Source organism: Bufo bufo, chromosome 1 (assembly GCF_905171765.1).
Source record: "Bufo bufo chromosome 1, aBufBuf1.1, whole genome shotgun sequence".
Taxonomy (NCBI): Eukaryota; Metazoa; Chordata; class Amphibia; order Anura; family Bufonidae; genus Bufo; species Bufo bufo.
In genome coordinates, this window is record NC_053389.1 from 454,719,085 (window position 1) to 454,740,517 (window position 21,433).

Consider the following 21,433-nt stretch of genomic DNA (forward strand, 5'->3'; position numbering starts at 1 on the left):
CATCAAAATGTAAAGAAATGTAAACATGTTGTCACCAAGCTAGCCTACCAATAGGTGATGTAAAGATAGACAATGTATCATCACATCTACTATATTCTGAAGGCTAAGCACGGCACAGTCACATCTTAACACACTCGCAATTTCACGTACTCCTTTACAGAGATTCCCAGTACCCCACAGGCAATCAAATAGCAACTTTCCCAAAGGGCATCTGTAGAGGAAATGTGTATAACCACGATTACACATAAGCAAGTAATCGCTGATGGCTCTTACCTTTACATTCATTGCCGTAAAACACACCTATTAATTACACCAGCTTTCCACACCAAATATTGCTAAGATCGCTTTAGGCCTTATAATAAATTCAAACAGTAGCAAATGTTTACACCATCATGGGTCCAATATATAAGATAAGGAAGAATAAAATGTAATCATTAGCATACATAAGAGAATTTTTACTACATCCATGGCAAAATTGCCCCAAAAAATATGGGCTATTTTCCACTGGATAGGGGATAACTACTGATCCTTGGGGTCTGAATGCTGGGACCCCTAATGAACCTGAGAATGGAGTCCTGTACTGCCATCCTGACAGTGCGGCAGTGCATTCTTTATGGGAATGCCAGAAATAGCGAAAGCTCTGTGCCAAATCGTGGTAAGGAAAGAGATTGGTTGCGATTTAGAAAGCTGCTACTTTTTTGGAACACACATATCAATCTAGATAGGAGGTCTCAAATAAATGAGAGAGATGTAAGTTAGTGCACCATGGAGTCATCAACCTTCGGCACTCCAGCTGTTGTGAAACTACAACTCCCAGCATGCACACTTTCTCAAAAGTTCTCAGAACTGCTGGGAGAGGTAGTTTCACAATAGCTGGAGTACCTGAGGTTGCTGACTCCTGGCATAGACTGTAATAATTTACTGTATGAATGTAGGATCAGAATATCGATTTTTGTCTCTAAATGTAAACAAGAATGTTACATTCACTGACAGGAAGAATCTCAAAAACGTTGATTAAAAACACAATGTATACTAGAACACCTCTAAATCTTTAATTATACAATGGTTTAACTCATTAGTGACATAAATAATTTCAGCTTTAAGGACCAGTAACAATTTTCCATTTCTGTGTTCCAGGGGTCATAACTTTATTTTTCTTCAATTTCGATATATATATATATAAGACCTGGAATTCTGTGGAATGTTTTTTTTTTTTTATTATTTTTTTTTTTTTGGGGGGAGGGGGGGTGCATAGAGGGTATTCAGTTTTTTATTTTTGTAATTTATTTGTTCTAATACACATGTATTTAAAATTCTGCATACATACCAATCTTATATCAGGCAATTGACCCCTATATGCAGAAGAATGGTATAGCCCAGGGATCAGCAACCTCTGGCACTCCAGCTGTTCTGAAACTAGAACACTTCTATGGGAGTTACAAGAACCACCAAGTATGTGTGCATGCTGGGATTTGTAGTTTCACAGCAGCAGGAGTGCCAAAGATTGCTGATCCCTGGTATAGCCCATGTATTAGTTCTATGTAATGCATCCATGGTCTAACTGAAACATGGCATCAGTCATATTACATTCTTTATACCTTGACCTCAGTAAGCATCTGTATTACATGATATACTGTACATGTGCTGGGTCAGCACACAAGACACATTTATGTGATAAGTAAATAGGACTAGTATTGGAATCATGATTTTTATGTGTTATTACCAGTAACTACATCATTGTGTGCCTGTCTGAATGGATTTGTAAAATGGCTGCTGTCTCTAAGTGATTGTGTGATGTTGCTATAAAGTTTATTGTAAAACAAACAGCACACAGAGATCTGCCTCTTCACTGACACTGACAGACATGATGTGCTGCTGCAGGTAGTAATACTGTATATACTGTATCTATCTGCTCGTTAATATAGTACTATTCACCTGTTAGATACCTGGCAGTTAACTGATACTTTTGAGGGTCACATGACAGCTCACATGACTGACACCATGTTTAGTCCCTATCTAGCTTTCTTACGGATGCATTTTACAGGACTAAAATGGACTGTAACCATTTTTTTCTTGCAAATGCACACACAGTTATAATAAAAGTCTGCAAGCAAATTTAAATAAATCAGAATTTAAAATTTGTTTTGCCATTCTATAGTCTAAAAAAAATGTAATCATTATAATCAGAATAACGCTTCAATAACTTTTATTATTTTATTTTTAGGGAGAAGATAATTTTTTTAATAAAAACAGAAAATTATTTTGTGGGATTTACGTTCACTGTGTGCAATAAGTAATAATGTAACTATATTCAGTGGGTCAGTTCAATTATGATGGCAAATTTATTATACTTTCTATTATGTTATACTACTTCCATAAAACAATTTTTTTAAATCAAATAATCGGTTTTTGTGTTCCAGCATTGTAAGACCCAGAATATTTCCCAATCTGGTTTCTTAAGGCTTCAAACAAGACCATACTCACATCTCTAGCTGCTACAGAGCTGGGATATAAGGGTTAAGAAGCCCTTCCCCACCTCACCCTGCTGCCCAAGTTCTGCTCAGGCTGAAACTGTTAGGTCCTTTTCTCAAAGTCTGAGCAGAACTTTAGGCAAAACTGTTAGGAAGTAAAAAAAAAAAAAAAATTTCAGATGTAGAATTATTGATGACTTTTTCTCAAATAGTCCAAAACAAAACAAGGGATACAGGCAGCACTTCCTGAAAAGACAGGTTTTCTTTATTCCAGATGTTGCTCCCATCTGCTTCAAGGAGCAGCACTGTAGTTGTGAGCACTGTCCACTACAATGCTGACAGTGCTGTGTACTTCTGGCCCCGAATTCCAGTGATGGAGTTACATTGAACAGCTGATTGGCAGAGGCGCAGTGTGTTGAACCCCCATCAATCAGCTAGGTGGATAGTACATAAAAAATTACGAATATGCAGTCAAAATTATTGGTCATATCAATAAGTCTGAGAAATTCATACCCATACCACCTTCTAGGCAAGGTGACTTTTAGTGAGTTTTATCCTTATCCGAATAAAATATGCAGCATATGTAGGACACTAAATCCACCTTCATTTTGAGTATGAATGGCTAAGACTGGCTGATATGACCAATAGGTTAGCTGCAAATCCATGATTTTTGATGACACTGTTCATCTGAGGAGTTCAGTGAGCGTTTGACGGATGTGGTAAAGAATTGATTCAAGTTGGCCATGTTTTTCAGACTATCTTCAGGATAGGCCATCACTTAAAAAGGACTGGAAAACTCCTTTAATAAATCTCCCCACTGCATTTAGGGTATTATTTAGGCTACTTTCACACTAGCGTTTTGGCTTTCCGTTTCTGAGATCAGTCATGGCCTCTCAAAAGCGGTCCAAAACCAATCAGTTTTGACCTAATGCATTCTGAATGGAAAAGGATCCGCTCAGAATGCATCAGTTTGCCTCCGTTCAGTCACCATTCTGCTCTGGAGGTGGACACCAAAACGCAGTGTTTTGCTGTCCGTCCTGGGATGCGGAGCAAGACGGATCCGTCCTGACATACAATTTAAGTCAATGGGGACGGATCCGTTTTCTCAGACACAATAGAAAACAGATCCGGCCACCACTGACTTTCAATGGAGTTCATGACGGATCCGTCATGGCTATATAAGACATAATACAACCGGATCCATTCATGACGGAGGCATGCGGTTGTATTATTGTAACGGAAGCGTTTTTGCAGATCCATGACGGATTCGCAAAAAACACTAGTGTGAAAGTAGCCTTATTTGCACAATACTGTTAGGCATAAAAGTATATTACTTCCAAATATTCTGCAGTAATAAGACTGTGAAATTATTCTATACACAATAGTGGATAAATGTATTATGTGTCACCAAAGTAGGAAATACAACTACTGTGTGCCAATATCTAATCAATATTGTAAGGTTATAATATGTAGTGTAGACAATACATAAGAGCTGAACACATCTACAGAGATTACCGGTTTTTACTTGATATTGTATTTTGTATGTATATTGTACTGACCTTGTCGAGAACCTTCTGTCCTTGCTCAATTCCATCCATAGGCTCCTCATCTGTCCCTTCTCCAGTAACAATCTTTCTCTGAATATGAGCATTTTGTTCCCTTAGCGCGACAATCTGCAAACAATAAATAATGAAATAGTGATATTATGGGAAAAAATATAGCATTACATAAAGCATAGGAAAAAAATTCAACTGGGCCTAACATCTCAGGATAGGTCATCAATATATGATCGGTGGGGGTGCAACACTGGGACCCCCGCCGATCAGCTGTTTGAAGAGGAGGCGGTGCTCCATGTGAGTGCTGCTTCCTGATCATTACACTATGCGTCGTCTCCCCTTACAGCAGCAATGTAGTGTAATTTCAAGTGCTTGCTCCATCAACTTGATTATTTGTAGTTACATTGCACTTTCAAGATGGGCAGTGTAATGTAGAGGAAGTAGCACTCGAATGCAGTGCCGCCTCCTCTTCAAACAGCTGATTGATGGGCTTTTGGATATTGGGTCCCCACCCATCAGATATTTAAGACCTAGCTTCAGTTTAGGTCATCAATATAAAGCACCAGTACAACCTCTTTAACTTCCATTATTGACTTTTTTAGAACTTGACTTCTCTTCATAATTTCTAGTCTCCAATAAAAGCCCTTATGCAGTGGTGAAGGATTAGGCTGTCAGTACAGGTAGTTAGGTTTGGGGGTGACTTGGAATTATTTCAGGTCTTCTACAATTCAAGGTTTATGTCAGACACAAGGCACTCACAGAGATGTGTATTGACTATGGATTTTTGGCCTTTTCATAGTAAAAAAAATCATCCAATCGCTCAAATTTATGTAGACACAATAGGTTCAAAACAGTCCAGATTTTTTTCGAGACATTGAAATTTGCATGTTAATGTATGGTATGAAACAGCAACACAAAGTAATCACTGACTACTCCTTTAACCTAAGGCTCCAAATGGTTCCTGCTTTATAGAAATACAAGTCAACGGGTTTTCCTCAAGTAATCTCACAATTGAATATGGCACTAATACGGTTTCTTCTGTGCTTGACATAAGACATCAATGTAAAATAAGTCACAGGGAATAAAGCATAAACTCTCTAAAATAAATGTCATCTAAAATCATTATGGCACACCATATGGTGTGTTACCAAAATGAACACATATAACATAGATGGGTTTAGAGAGGAACATACTAAATACAACTAAAAATAATGTTCCATTTCTCTACATACAGTACAGACCAAAAGTTTGGACACACCTTCTCATTCAAAGAGTTTTCTTTATTTTCATGACTATGAAGGCAATCAAAAACTATGAATCAACACATGTGGAATTATATACATAACAAACAAGTGTGAAACAACTAAAAATATGTCATATTCTAGGTTCTTCAAAGTAGCCACCTTTTGCTTTGATTACTGCATTGCACACTCTTGGCATTCTCTTGATGAGCTTCAAGAGGTAGTCCCCTGAAATGGTCTTCCAACAGTTTTGAAGGAGTTCCCAGAGATGCTTAGCACTTGTTGGGCCTTTTGCCTTCACTCTGCGGTCCATCTCACCCCAAACCATCTCGATTGGGTTCAGGTCCGGTGACTGTGGAGGCCAGGTCATCTGGCGCAGCACCCCATCACTCTCCTTCATGGTCAAATAGCCCTTTACTTTTAAAGTTTTCCCAATTTTTAGGCTGACTGACCTGACCTTCATTTCTTAAAAGTAATGATGGCCACTCGTTTTTCTTTACTAAGCTGCTTTTTTTCTTGCCATAATACAAATTCTAACAGTCTATTCAGTAGGCCTATCAGCTGTGTATCCACCTGACTTCTCCTCAACGCCACTGATGATCCCAACCCCATTTATAAGGCAAGAAATCCCACTTATTAAACCTGACAGGGCACACCTGTGAAGTGAAAACCATTTCAGGGGACTACCTCTTGAAGCTCATCAAGAGAATGCCAAGAGTGTGCAAAGCAGTAATCAAAGCAAAAGGTGGCTACTTTGAAGAACCTAGAATATTACATATTTTCAGTTGTTTCACACTTGTTTGTTATGTATATAATTCCACATGTGTTAATTCATAGTTTTGATGCCTTCAGTGTGAATCTGCAATTTTCATAGTCATGAAATAAAGAAAACTCTTTGAATGAGAAGGTGTGTCCAAACTTTTGGTCTGTACTGTATGAGCTTAGAACAATAGGAAAAGAGAAATGTAGCAGCTCTCACCTGCCCTTCCTTTAGTTGTGAGCACGGATGGCCAGTGTCAGGTGCGGGCAGCAAATGCAGAAAGAAGTTGAGAAAAATCCAGCTCCACTTTAAAGGAATTGCGTTTATTCAGCTTGCGGTTAAAAACTCATCCAAGAAATACAAAAATTTAGCAGTCTTGTCTTGTCTACATGTTTCGGGCTATCAGAGACATTTCCAGCCCTTCTTCATGACACCAAAATGTCTCTGATAGCCCGAAACATGTAGACAAGACAAGACTGCTAAATTTTTGTATTTCTTGGATGAGTTTTTAACCGCAAGCTGAATAAACGCAATTCCTTTAAAGTGGAGCTGGAGCTTAGAACAATGGATAACCCTAAGAAGGTAGAAATTACAGCTCAAATGTGGAAACTATAGCATGTAGCACTGCATTTGGTGTGGTCAGCTCCAAACAAACTGATCACACCATATCTGGTATATATCGTCTCTGTTTAGTATACATTAGTGTAGACAATAAAAAAGTTACCTGCCCAAATACAGTTGAACTTTTGTGTTTTTTTGTTTATAATACACAGTTCACCTCAACGGGAGCAATATTGCTATAACCAGCTCCATCCACTACATATGTAGTTCAGGTGCCGGACCTACTGCAGAACAGCTAATTCTGTCATTTCTACTGCAGCTGAGGGGGCGTGTCCAGGCTCTCCCTGTCACAGCTCAGGAGGCAGTTGAAGGATGAAACTGAGCATGTGCGTCCATCTCAGTGAGCCGGACAAAGAAATAAGAAAAAGAACCAAAGCCAGGTAGCACTATACAGATAAATTTTATTGAATAACCTAGTGGCTATACTAAATTTCCAATTACAAAAGTATTCACATCAAGGAGCTGGTTTTAAAACTGAAGAATATTTTTTGTGAGACAACCCCTTTAAGTTCCCCCACATCAAACCTGTCAAATCAGGTCTTTATGGACTTTGCTTTGAACACAGTCATGCTAGAAAAGGAAATGTCGCTCTGCCAAACTGCACAATGTTAGTTCAGTGCATTAATGGAATTATGCTATATTATATAGGATAGGCTTATATTTACGGTTTTGAGCATTCCAAACTCTTATCTGCAAGTAAAAATTATGTAAACTAACAGTAAAACATATAATACCCAGTGGGATGGAGTACCCCATAGGCAGATCTCATGCAATTAAAATTAGCCTACATTTTGATGCAGACTACCTCAGGTTCAATATTAAAATGAAGTTTATTCAAATTAGTACATTAGGTGGCATTTGCAAAACAACTTCTTACATAATAGAAATTACATAGAAAAGCTGTTGAAGCACTATTTGCTCTGTACAGTACACTAAAAATCTTGTAACATAACTTCTGCAATATCCCCCAACAAAAAGAGCAAATGATGGGACTGAATTTTGAGAAAGCCAAATGCACATTATATAGAACACATAGCAGTGGATGTCTGGTTTAAAAATATATGCCACAAATGTAGAAAAAAAACATGCTACAGAATGGTGGCTGTAGTTTCTGTGGTGTGGTGTTGCCTTGCATTAGAGGCGCTGTTGGGCTGCTGGTTCACCCCACTGTTAGAGCTGTGTTGCACTGGCAGCCATGTGGTGCGGCACCCCATGGTGTAAGGATCCACTTTAAAGTGGTCATCGTGAAGTTGGCAAGTGGGTCTATATATTTACATCAACACATATACTTAGAGCCTCATGTTCAAGTTTATAAATTTTGCTTAGAAGCAATAGCTCTATGTGTAATATGTCGATGTACAGTCTGTGTCTTTTGTTTTGACATTTTTGGAATAAAAATATACATCGATTTTTTTTTCAAATACAGTACTATGGTTATAAATTAATATAGGGGGTCTACTAATGAACATTCACTTATTAACTACAGCTGATAGTGGTTACAAAGAGTGCCTTTTGCTTTGAAGGGACCAGCACGTCCATGATTTAGATCAGGCATCCTCAAACTGCGGCCCTCCAGCTGTTGCAAAACTACAACTCCCAGCATGCCCAAACAGCCTACAGGTATCAGCCTACCGCAGGGCATTGTGAGAGTTGTAGTTTTACAACAGCTGGAGGGCCGCAGTTTGAGGATGCCTGATTTAGATGGACAGCCCAATGATTTTAATGGGAACTGTGTAATACCTCATTTAGCCTGTGGATGTGCTGCAGGAGAACTAAACACTTGGCGTTTGGTTTTTCCCACACATTACAACCAATTTCTACGCTTTACAGCAGCAGAGCAACAGAACAGGCATGTCCACACTGCTGCTGATTTCTTTGCGGATTCTGCCTTGAAAATCGGCAGCAATCTACAGTGTAAAGGTGAACGCTAAACCTCAATTTTCACATAGTGGATGTTAGGGCTTACAGTACTTCAGCATTCTCTATTCTGATGTGGAAAGGTAGTAGGTTTTAGGCCTCTTTCACACGAACGTGTCCGGATTAGGTCCAGATGCGTCCAGGTGCATTGCGGCAAACCCGCGCGAGTAGGTACGCAGTTTTGACTGTGATTGCGTTCCGTTGTTCAGTTTTTATCGCGCGGGTGCAATGTGTTTTGCACGCGCGTGATAAAAAACTGAATGTGGTACCCAGAACATAATTTCTTCACTACTCTCATCACATGGTGATGGATCATGTGATGAACGTAGTGACGTCATCAAAGGTCCTTTTCCTCACAGATGAAGAGAGAAGAGATGCCGGCTGGGCGAACAAGTGGATTAAGGTGAGTTAAATTATTTTTTATTATTTTTTAACCCCTCCAGCCCTATTTTACTTAGCATTGTGAATACAGAATTCTATTATTTTCCCTTATAACCATGTTATAAGGGAAAATAATAATGATCGGGTCCCCATCCCGATCGTCACCTAGCAACCGTGCATGAAAATCGCACCGCATTCGCACTTGCTTGCGGATGCTTGCAATTTGCACGCAACCCCATTCATTTTGCGTTACGTGAAAAACGCACAAAGAGGAGCATGCTGCGATTTTCACGCAACGCACAAATGATGTGTGAAAATCACCGCTCATGTGCACATCCCCATAGAAATGAATGGGTCCGGATTCAGTGCGGGTGCAATGCGTTCACCTCACGCATCGCACCCGCGTGGAAATCTCGCCCGTGTGAAAGGGGCCTTACTCTTTCCAATTTTACCCTTACCACTACAAAGCAGGAAATCTACAGTCAAACCCACACATATTTTATGTACAATTTATAGCACTTGGAACATTGCAACATAAGGTACCAACAGGAATAAGAGAAGCCGTATATGAAATAATAATATATACATTTATGCAAGTAGAAGCTTTAAAAAATACCTTTTACATTTGACAGGTGAAACTCGAAAAATTTGAACATCGTGCAAAAGTTCATTAATTTCAGTAATGCAACTTAAAAGGTGAAACTAATATATGAGATAGACTCATTACATACAAAGCGAGATATTTCAAGCCTTTATTTGTTATAATTTGGATGATTATGGCTTACAGCTTATGAAACCCCAAAGTCACAATCTCAGAAAATTAGAACATTACATGAAATCAATAAAAAAAAGGAAGTATAATCATGCATATGTACTCAGTACTTGGTTTGGGCCCCTTTTGCATCAATTTCTGTCTCAATGCAGCGTGGCATGGATGCTATCAGCCTATGGCACTGCTGAGTTGTTATGGAAGACCAGGATGCTTCAATAGCAGCCTTCAACTCTTCTGCATTGTTCAATCTCATGTCTATCATCTTTCTCTTGGCAATGCCCTATAGATTCTCTATGGGGTTCAGTTCAGGCAAGTTTGCTGGCCAATCAAGCACAGTAATTCCATGGTCACTGAACCAGGTTTTGGTACTTTTGGCAGTGTGGGCAGGTGCCAAGTCCTGCTGGAAAATGAAGTCACCATCTCCATAAAGCTCATCTGCGGAAGAAAGCATGAAGTGCTCCAAAATCTCCTGATAGACGGCTGCGTTGACTCTGGACTTAATGAAGCGCAGTGGACCAACACCAGCAGATGACATGGCTCCCCAAATCAACACAGACTGTGGAAACTTCACACTGGACTTCAAGCATCTTGCATTGTGTGCCCCTCCATTCTTCCTCCAGACTCTGGGTCCTTGGTTTCCAAATGAGATGCAAAAGTTGCTCTCATCAGAAAAGAGGACTTTGGACCACTGAGCAACAGACCAGTTCTTTTTTTCTTTAGCCCAGGTAAGACTCTTCTGACATTGTTTGTTGTTCAGGAGAGGACTAAGACATTTGAAGCCCATGTCCAGGATCTGTCTGAGTGTGGTGGCTCTTGATGCACTAACTCCAGCCTCAGTCCACTCCTTGTGAAAGTCCCCAACGCTTTTGAATGGCCTTTTCCTGACAATCCTCTCCAGGCTGTAGTCATCCCTGCTGCTTGTGCCCCTTTTTCTTCCACACTTGTCCCTTCCACATAACTTTCTATTAATGTGCTTTGATACAGCACTTTGGAAACATCCAACTTCTTTTGCAATTACCTTTTGAGGATTTCCCTCCTTATGGAGGGTGTCAATGAGGGTTTTCTGCACAACTGTCAGGTCAGCAGTCTTTCCCATGATTGTGATTCCTACTGAACCAGACTGAGAGACAAATTAAAGGCTCAGCAACCCTTTGTAGATGTTATGGATTAATTAGCCAACTAGAGTGTGACACTTTGAGCCAAGAATATCGAACCTTTTCACAATATTCTAATTTTCTGAGATTGTGAATTTGGGGTTTTCATAAGCTATAAACCATAATCATCCAAATGATAGCAAATAAAGGCTTGAAGTATCTCGCTTTGCATGTAATGAGTCTATCTCACATATTAGTTGCACCTTTTAAGTTGCATTACTGAAATAAATGAACTTTTGCACAATATTCAAATTTTTCAAGTTTTACCTATAATTGTCTAAAAAAGGTTCCCATACAAAAGACTGCCAGAGGGCAAAAAGATTTCCAGCTTTAGAACTGGTTTGTAGAATCCTCCTCACATCATCACTCTCTAATGTTATCTAATGGTGTTTTTATTTTATTCAATGTGTGATTCAGAGCTTCTAATAATTCCAATGAGAATCTCTGGTATACATACTGCTAAATTCTAGCAGCACCATTCAAGACTTCCAAGCTTTCCCTAGTCTGAAGAAAATGACTGATGTTGCTTCTTTGGCATTTATGTTGCTGTACAATTGATATATATGATTTGTCTTTTAAAATCTTCATGTGAAAAACTTAAGAGATGGCACACAAACTGAACAGAACACATCTTATTAAGTTATCCTAGAAGCAATGTCTCCATGTTTTCTAAAAGAGAATCTTTTGTCAAAAACTAACTTTTTATTACACTTTGTTCACACTGACATCATAACGGCTATTTATAACAAAAGCCATGCAGCTGTGACACATTCCCATAGGAAGAATACTGGACCTCGTTAACGTATAATGGGTTCTGCTTTGGTTCTATTGAGGTATCCGTTCTTACCATCAAAAGTACCCAAACGTTTGATGGAGCCCCCAAAAGGAACCCACTGTGGGTCATTTTTTTTACAAAAAATCATACAACTATTCATATACAAAAATTCTGAAATATTGCAGTTTTTTTCACTAGCCACCGCAGCACACACAATAGGTTAATTTTCTGCAGCTCAGTTTCCAGCTTTGCTGTGAAGACCAGGAAGAGTTGGTAGAGTAATTTAGATCTTATTTGAAGGTGGGGGATTTAATAACGGATAACAGCTTTATTACACTGCTGGAAGCCTAGATAAGGCAGAATAGCAACCGAATCTACTGTACACATAGATAAGACTATGCCCAGTCACTCTCTGGTCTCTGGAGCAGGGGTTGTACTCTACCTCTCTCTGGACACTGTTTTAGTCTGTTTACACCATCTTAGAAAATGTTGGCATATTACTAGGATATGCTATCACAATATGGTGAAGGTCCTTCCTTTGGGACCCACACCAATTCAGAGAAAGAAGAGGACAAAGTGCTTTTATTGTGCTACATCACTTCATTGTATTTACTCTGCACAGCAACACCAGGGGACTGTAGAACAGCCCCATTCAAGTGAAGGGGCAGGCTGCAGTTCCCTGCACAGCCAGGTGGTCAACTTAAAGGGGGATGATATATGTGTCTCCTTCATTATCAGGATTGATCATGGAGGCAGACCACAAGACTGCTAGGGGACTGGGATGAGATTGGCCCATTGCTGAACTCCTTCTCTTGGCCATTACTAAGAGGAACTAACTGCAAACATATTATTACAGCTGCTATTTCAACCAACTGTAAATTCCTATGCACTGAGCTCCCTCTAGTGGTGGCTGCAGGTAGCCAGCTGTTTAATAGATGGGAAGCAGGAAATTTATCAATATATTTAAGCCAATTGTCTGGCGTGAATACATTGAGAAATATGGCAGAATAAGTTCCATATTTATGAAACCACTGTTCCTGGGGCCCCTATGAGAACTGTGTACATCCCTAGTGGAAGTCTTAGAGGTTGGATGCCAGCGATCATGAAGTTCTACAAAATGGGAGAACCACTTAAATTCCTAATCATTGCATCTACCATAAAGCACACACACACCTTACTGTACTGTCTTTATAGACGAAATTTAAAAAAAGCGTACATCTTTAATATGGAATCTCCCAAGGACGCAAAAAAATACAGCTCCAACAAAATACATGTTACATCCAATAAACATAACTAATAAAATATACTAGACACTTTCTTTAAAAAGAGAGTCATTCATGTACATGACTGCCATCTGTCTTCACTAATCCCTCTTCATATCTCTCCTACTTGCACATCCAAATGTTACGAAGCGAAAAATCTTGTAATTTAATTGCTATAAAGGGAATAACAAAAGAAAGCCTCAGCCAATCAACTGCAACAAAGATACAGTTCATCATGAAAGGAAGTCCAAACCCTTACTTAGAACAGTGCACAGTACATGAGATGCAGTTAATGACACGGACCTGGGCATGGTTTACTTCGACTATGTCAAATACAGCTGCAGGGAAAAATCTGTCCTGGAAAACTTCTGGAATGAACATTCTGATTAATAGCGCAAACATAAACATAATACTCCGCTGTCCACCACAATCTTCTAAAATACAAAGGATTAAAATGAATCTAGTTGGAGAAGTCTTTAATACTCAAATGTCCTACATTTCTACTTCATACTGTATATTTTGCTTTCAGCCTATTTAGCCAGTGATACTGCTAAATTACATTTACTATACATATTTAGTGATGAGCGGCGGGGCATATTCGAATTTGCAATATTTTGTGAATATTTGGTAGAATATTCGTCATATATTCGCAAATTAATAGTCCTGACGAAGGGGGTAATCCTGCCCCAGAAACGCGTTGACTATATCGTATAATAATAAAAGATCTCTTAATACCAGACACTTCAATTGTGAAGTTTATTCAATCAAGGTCTAGGCAGCGCCAAAGGGGTCCGCAACAAAGTTTTTTAAAGGTTATATATGTATTATATATATAAGCTAACTAACTAACTAACTATCTAATGTAATGACACAGGAAAGCAGAGAGCACAGCAATAACACTGCTGTCTCTCTCAGATCTGCAAAATACTGCATACAAGGGCTGCTGGGGAGGTTGTTATATAGTAAGGGGTAGGCAACTTTCCTATTGGTTGCTAGGGATAAAGACATTGCAGACTTCTCATTGGCCCACAAGCAAGAAAGGAGGTTAGTGATGATTTTTTTTTTTTTAATATTCGAAATTACAAATATATATCACTATATTCTAAATATTCGCGAATTCTCGAAGTGCCGATATTCGTGATTAATATTCGCTATTCGAATATTCGCGCCCAACACTATATATATTCAACAAAGACACAACATAGCAGACAAAAACACATAGAACTTAAATGTCAGAATGGTATAAAGGGGTTATCTGGGCTGTAGATATTGATGACATACTCAGGATCAGTGATGAGCGGCAGGGGCAATATTAGAATTTGCGATATTTCGAGAATATTTCGGTGAATTCATGATCTCCAGTCATAATTTTATTGATTGCGAAAATCAGCAATCGCAAAATTCACGATAAAAATTAGCGATACGAAAATTCGCGATCAACATAACTCCAAAAGTCAAAGATATCGCAGCCTTCTCATTGGCCCACAAGCAAGAAGCAGTGAGGGATCATCGGCACTGATGAAATTTTTTTTGAATATTTGCGATTATGAAGATATAGCACTATATTTCAGATATTCGCGAATTCTCGAAGTGCCAATATTCACGATAAAAATTCGCTATTAGAAAATTTGCGATCAACACTACTCAGGATAGGTCAGCAGTATCAGAATGGTTAGGGGTAGAGATGAGTGAATCGAAGTTGAAGAAGTGGATTTTTTTTCCTAAAATGGCTGCTGCACGTGTTAGGACATGGAGCAAAGAACTCTGGAAACAAGGGATCACCCACAATGCCATGCATGCAGCCAATCAGCAGCCATCCAGCCCCTGTGATATCACAGCCCTATAAATTGCCTCAGCTATCTTGGATTCAGCCATTTTCCAGTGTACTTAGTACAGGGAGAGACATCAGCAGGCGCTAGGGAAAGTGGTAGAAAATACTTTTTTTGGCTGAATAGAAGTTCAGGGAAAAATCATTAGATGTGTAGAGAAAGGATAGGGAGGAATTATTCCACAGTATTGAAGCAGAACAGGGTCCAATACGGGAGTGTATTACACTTTGCTGCACTGACTGAATCCAAATTGCCATTATACTGCTGCTTTCAGGTTTGCAATAGATCATACCTCTGTAATTCCAGCAAACCGTTCTTGTTATTGGGGTGCAAGTGCTGTGTGATACAGCCATTAACAGAGTGTATTACTAGGAAATATTTCAACGTCTTATTAGCCCTTCTGCGGTGCAGTTATATGTTCTAAAGCAGCAGTCCCCAACCGCTGGACTGCGGCCCAGGACTGGGCCCTGGAAGATTGTTTGCCGGGCCGCGGCAATCAGGGCCGTCTTTAACGCGGTACTAATGAAGCACTTCCATTTTGGTCTTCCATTCATTAGTACCGGAGGACCAGGAAGCGGTGAAGGATCTGTACTCACCGCTTCCTGGTCCTCGGCTTGGCTGTCGGTGTGAAGGGCTGCACACAGCGTGAGGGCACACTGTGACCTCACACTGTGCACCACGCCTGCGATACACAGCCGACAGCAGGATGAAGAGGATCGCGATGATGAGGAGCGGTGGCGTCCAGGAGAAGGAGAGGTAAGTGTTTTTTTTACTTTATTTGCGCTGATGGCTGTCTGACATGGGGGCTGATGGCTGGCTGACATGGGGGCTGATGGCTGGCTGACATGGGGGCTGATGGCTGGCTGACATGGGGGCTGATGGCTGGCTGAAGGTTGGGGGTTGATCTCAGGCATTGGGGGTCTGATCTGAGGTCTGATTAACATTGGGGGTCTGATTGCTGGTCTGACCTGAGGTGTAATGGAAAATATTTTTTTTTATTGTTCTCCTCTAAAACCTAGGTGCGTCTTATAGGGGGCGAAAAATACGGTACAGTGCAGCAGAGACCAGTACAGCAGAGACCCTAGTCAGTTTATATAGTAGTTATATATTTGAATATGCACTTTCTGTTTTGTTATGCACGTTAATCAGTCAGCGCCGACCAGCAGTCCCTAAACCCTGCCCCAGAACCCCCCACCCCACCCAGTCTAAAGCATTTTTTGGCGTGTATAAGTGGAAGAAAATAAGGGCTTATTTGCGTTCAGCGGTGCAGCTATATGTTCTAAAGCCTTTTTCAGGGTGTATTAGTGCAAAAAAAAAAGGCTTATTAGCCGTTGTGTGGTGAAGTGAGAAAATTACTGCCTTTTTTGGAGTGTATTAGTGGAAAACAAAAATGATTATTTGCCATTAAGCGGTGCAGTTATATGTTCCAAAGCCTTTTTTGTGGTGTATTAGTGGGGGGGGAAAGGGCTTGAAGTGACACAATTACAGCCTTTTTTGGGGTGTATTAGTGGGAAAAAAATGTATTATTTGCCGTTCAGCGGTGCAGTTATATGCTCTAAAGCCTTTTTTGGGGTGTATTAGTGGAAAAAAAGGGCTTATTTGCCGTTGTGCAGTGAAGTGACAAAATTACAGCCTTTTTTGGGGTGTATTAGTGGAAAAAAAAGTATTATTAGCCGTTCAGCTGTGCATTTCTATGTTCTAAAGCCTTTTTTTGTGGTGTATTAGTGGGAAAAAGGCTTATTAGCCATTGTGCGTTGATGTGACTAAATTACAGCCTTTTTTAGGGTGTATTAGTGAAAAAAAAAGACTTGTTAGCCGTTGTGCGGTGAGGTGACAAAATTACAGCCTTTTTTCGGGTGTATTAGTGGAAAAAAGACTTATTAGACGCTGTGCGGTGAAGCGCCAAAATCACAGCCTTTTTTTGGGGTGTATTAGTGGGAAAAAAAAGTATTATTAGCCGTTCAGCAGTGCAGTTATATGTTTTAAAGACTTTTTTGTGGTGTATTAGTGGGAAAAAAAGTCTTATTAGCAGTTCAAAGGTGCAGTTAAATGTTCTAAAGCCTTTTTTGGGGTGTATTAGTGGAAACAAAAAAAGTTTTATTAACCGTTCAGCGGTGCAGTTATATGTTCTGAAGCCTTTTTTTGCGTGTATTAGTGGAAAAAAGGGCTTATTAGCCTTTTTGCGGTGAAGTGACAAAATCACAGCCTTTTTTGGGGTGTATTAATGGAAAAAAAGTCTTATTAGCCGTTCAGAGATGCAGTTATATGTTCTAAAGCCTTTTTGGGGTGTATTAGAGAAAAAAAAGGAGCTTATTTGCAGTTCAGCGGTGCAGTTATATGTTCAAAAGCCTTTTTTGGGGTGTATTAGTGAAAAAAAGTCTTATTAGCCATTGAGCTGTGCAGTTATATGTTCTGAAGCCTTTTTTCGGGTGTGTTAGTGGGAAAAAGGCTTATTAGCCATTGTGCGGTGAAGTGACAAAATTACAGCCTTTTTTGTGGTGTATTAGTGGGGAAAAAAAGTCTTATTAGCCGTTCAGTCGTGCAGTTATATGTTTTAAAGTCTTTTTTGCTGTGTATTAGTAGGAAAAAAAAGTCTTATTAGCCGTTCAGCGGTGCAGTTAAATGCTCAAAAGCCTTTTTTGGGGTCTACTAGAGGAAAAAAAAAAGTCTTATTAGCCGTTCAGCAGTGCAGTTATATGTTCTGAAGCATTTTTTCAGGTTTATTAGTGGGGGGAAAAATGGCTTATTAGCCTTTGTGCGGCGAAGTGACAAAATTACAGCCTTTTTTGGGGTGAATTAGTGGGAAAAAAAGTATTACCGTGTTTCCCCGAAAATAAGACATCCCCCGAAAATAAGACCTACCTCTAGTTTTGCCTATCGCTGTAATATAAGGCATCCCCCCAAAAATAAGGCATCCCCGATAATAAAGCATCCCCCGAAAATAAGGCCTCCCCTTTTATAAAGCATCGGCCGCACATACGGTAATGCCTCCCAGTTTATAAAGCATCCGCCGAACATAATGACTCCCCGATTATAAAGCATCGGCCGGACATAATGCCTCCCCGATTATAAAGCAAGCCACCCCAGAAAGTAAGGAGCTCACTGATTGGCCGCAGCCGCCGCCAGGACAAGCTGCCGCCTTCTTCCGCCCACTGCTCGCTCTGCCCTGATGGAGTCTCACAACTTGGCTGGCACGGACACACAGGGGACAGGGTGACAGGTAGGGGGGGAAAATATCTGATGGAAGGTGGGGGATGTCTGGTGAAGATGGGGGGGGGAGACTAAAAACGGTAATTAAAATGACACAGGGTGATCAGAGGGGGGAATCAAAATGACACAGGGTGATCAGGGTGGGGAGGGGGATCATTTAAAATGACACAGGGGGATCAGTAGGGGGGAATCAAAATGACACAGGAGGATCAGAAGGGGGTACTAAAATGCTATAGTAATCCCCCCCCCTCTGATTCTCCTGTACCATTTTGATTCCCCCCGTCTGATCCCCCTGTGTCATTTTAAGTGATCCCCCTCCCCACCCTGATACCCCTGTGTCATTTTGATTCCCTTCTCTGATCACCCTGTGCCATTTTAAGTGATCCCCCTCCCCACCCTGATTTCCTTTTTTTGGTTCAACAATAAATGTGTACCGTATTTTTCTTCATGGAAAAATAAGACATCCCCTGAAAATAAGACCTAGCGAATCTTTGGGAGAAAAAATTTATATAAGACACTGTCTTATTTTCGGGGAAACAGGGTATTAGTCGTTCAGCAGTGCAGTTATATGTTTTAAAGACTTTTTTGTGGTGTATTAGTGGGAAAAAAAGTCTTATTAGCCGTTCAAAGGTGCAGTTAAATGTTCTAAAGCCTTTTTTGGGGTGTATTAGTGGAAACAAAAAAAAGTTTTATTAGCCGTTCAGCGGTGCAGTTATATGTTCTGAAGCCTTTTTTTGCGTGTATTAGTGGAAAAAAGGGCTTATTAGCCTTTTTGCGGTGAAGTGACAAAATCACAGCCTTTTTTGGGGTGTATTAATGGAAAAAAAGTCTTATTAGCCATTCAGAGATGCAGTTATATGTTCTAAAGCCTTTTTGGGGTGTATTAGAGAAAAAAAAGGAGCTTATTTGCAGTTCAGCGGTGCAGTTATATGTTCAAAAGCCTTTTTTGGGGTGTATTAGTGAAAAAAAAGTCTTATTAGCCATTCAGCTGTGCAGTTATATGTTTTAAAGTCTTTTTTGCTTATTAGCCATTGTGTGGTGAAGTGACAAAATTACAGCCTTTTTTGTGGTGTATTAGTGGGGAAAAAAAGTCTTATTAGCCGTTCAGCGGTGCAGTTATATGTTTTAAAGTCTTTTTTGCTGTGTATTAGTAGGAAAAAAAAGTCTTATTAGCCGTTCAGCGGTGCAGTTAAATGCTCAAAAGCCTTTTTGGGGTCTACTAGAGGAAAAAAAAAAGTCTCATTAGCCGTTCAGCAGTGCAGTTATATGTTCTGAAGCATTTTTTCGGGTTTATTAGTGGGGGGAAAAATGGCTTATTAGCCTTTGTGCGGTGAAGTGACAAAATGAAAGCCTTTTTTGGGGTGTATTAATGTCTATTTTATTTATTTATTTGATCTAACAGTATGTCAGACAGAGAAGTGACAGGCCCTGCACAGGGGAGGGGCAGAGTCCTAAAGGTTTCTGGCGCCGGCACAGGTCACAGCAGAGTAAGGAGGTATGGCAGCAGGGGTCACTTCGAGAGGCCTGAGCTCCCGGTGTCATCTAGCGGTCGTGTCTTGACCAGCAACCCAGCGGTGCTTGAATGGTTGACTCGGTTATCGACTTCGTCCCAAGTGACATCAGACACCCCCAGCCAAGAGTCGGTGGGTTCGTCAGACACAACCCTTAGCAGGCCCTATGTCCTCACCTGTCCTCAACCTGCCTCTGTCCTTTTCTGTTCCCTCAACCAGACAAGTATTATATGCTGTGGGCTCAGCTCCACTATACAGCGAGGACGAGCTGCTAGAGGACAGTCAGCAGCTACTGCCCAGCCAAGACCTGGAGGAGACATCCGCCGCTTCCTCCGGTAGGCTGGCAAGTAGTGATGAGGAAAGTGGCGTGGGAGCTGGTGTTGCGAGCGGTCAGGCTCCTGGCTCAGAGACCGTTGACGAGGACATCAGTGACAAGCAGACAGTACTCATTGATGATGTAGCCGATCGCAATTGGGAGCCGAGTGACATAGGGGCTTAATCATCATCGGGAGAAGAAGGTGGCAGTTTGCACGTGAGGCAGAGGTGGAGCCACCAAGTCGGTAGCGTGGGTGGCAGCAGTGGGAGGTCAAGAGAGAAACATGCCCGGGGTAGACCATCCGCTTCGTAGGAGCCTACCTGCCTGGAAGGTAGTGATGCAGGTTTTCACAGAGGATTGTTGGGGGTAAAATCACTTACTCAGCGGTGTGGCAGTTTTTTGTTAAGCCGCCAGAGGAGGTGAACATGGCTATTTGCCAAATCTGTGGGCAGAAGGTGAAGCGTCAAGCGTCAACATATGCAGTATCATCATAAAGTGGCCTGGGAGAACTGTGGCTCCAATTTTATAGTTCAGCCAACCGCAGCAACCACTGCATCACCCAGTGGCACGCACCCTATTTCAGGCAGTCAAGGCTCCACCACCTCAGCGAAAGGGAGCTGTCTGTCCTTCCCATCATCTACCGGTCCTGATGCGCCTGCTCCACGTCCTCCTACTCCTCGTCACTCATTTCGTCAGCAGTCGATCTCCAATTGCCAAGAGACAGCAATACGCGTGTGGTTATCCTGACCAAGTTGCTGGTACTGCAGTCCCTCCCTTTCCAAGTGGTGGACTCTGCACCTTTCAGAGAAATGATGGCTTGTGCCGAGCCGAGGTGATAAGTCCCAAGCCATCATTTATTTTCCAAAAAAGCAGTACCAGCCCTGCACACACATGTAGAACAGAAAGTGGACCAGTCCTTGAGCCTGTCGGTGTCTGCCAAAGTGCACAGCAGCGCCGAAATGCATGGTCAGGGACAATACATGTCCTTTAAAGGCCCACTGTGTGAATGTGGTTCCTGCCTAGCCACACCAGCAACTTGGCCAGATGATGCCGCTTCCGCCTCCATGTTCTCATGCCATTAGTCTTGCGACAATGTCCGCCTCTGCCTCCTCATCCACCGCCGTGTCCTCAGCCTCCACTGCAGGGATAATCCACAATGATCCTCCAGCATACCACATGTGCAGGGCACGCCGATGTCATGCTGTTCTACACATTGTTTGCTTGGGTGAACGAGTTCACACAAGAGAGGAACTACTCCGTGTCCTTCATCAAGAAATTGAATCCTGGCTTTCTTCGCGACAACTCAAAATCGGAATAATGGTGACCGACAACGGGAAGAACATGGTGTAGGCTCTGCGTCAAGGAGGGCTGAGCCATGTGCCCTGCATGGCGCATGTGTTCAATCTGGTTGTCAAGCTGTTTCTGAAATCTTCCACCCATCAACAAGACATCCTAAAAATGGCCAGGAAACTTTGCATGCACTTCAGCCACTCGTACAATGCCAAGCACACCCTCCTTGAGCTGCAGCGGCAGAACGGCCTCCCCCAACATAGGCTGATATGCAACGTTTCCACCTGTTGTAATTTTAGCCTCCATATGTTGGACCAACTATACGAACAGAGAAAGGCCATAAACGATTTCTTAATGATTCAAGCGG

At 41.1% G+C, this 21,433-nt stretch overlaps 1 protein-coding gene across 1 annotated transcript in view; it reads right to left on the reverse strand.

Annotated features, from left to right (window-relative positions):
• Positions 1–21,433, reverse strand: part of PPFIA2 (PTPRF interacting protein alpha 2) — a 385,317-nt gene that overhangs the window by 139,707 nt on the left and 224,177 nt on the right. The window contains exon 6 of the mRNA XM_040408503.1: positions 4,031–4,144. Coding sequence (XP_040264437.1) covers positions 4,031–4,144 — 114 coding nt within the window. The remainder of the gene's footprint in view (positions 1–4,030; positions 4,145–21,433) is intronic.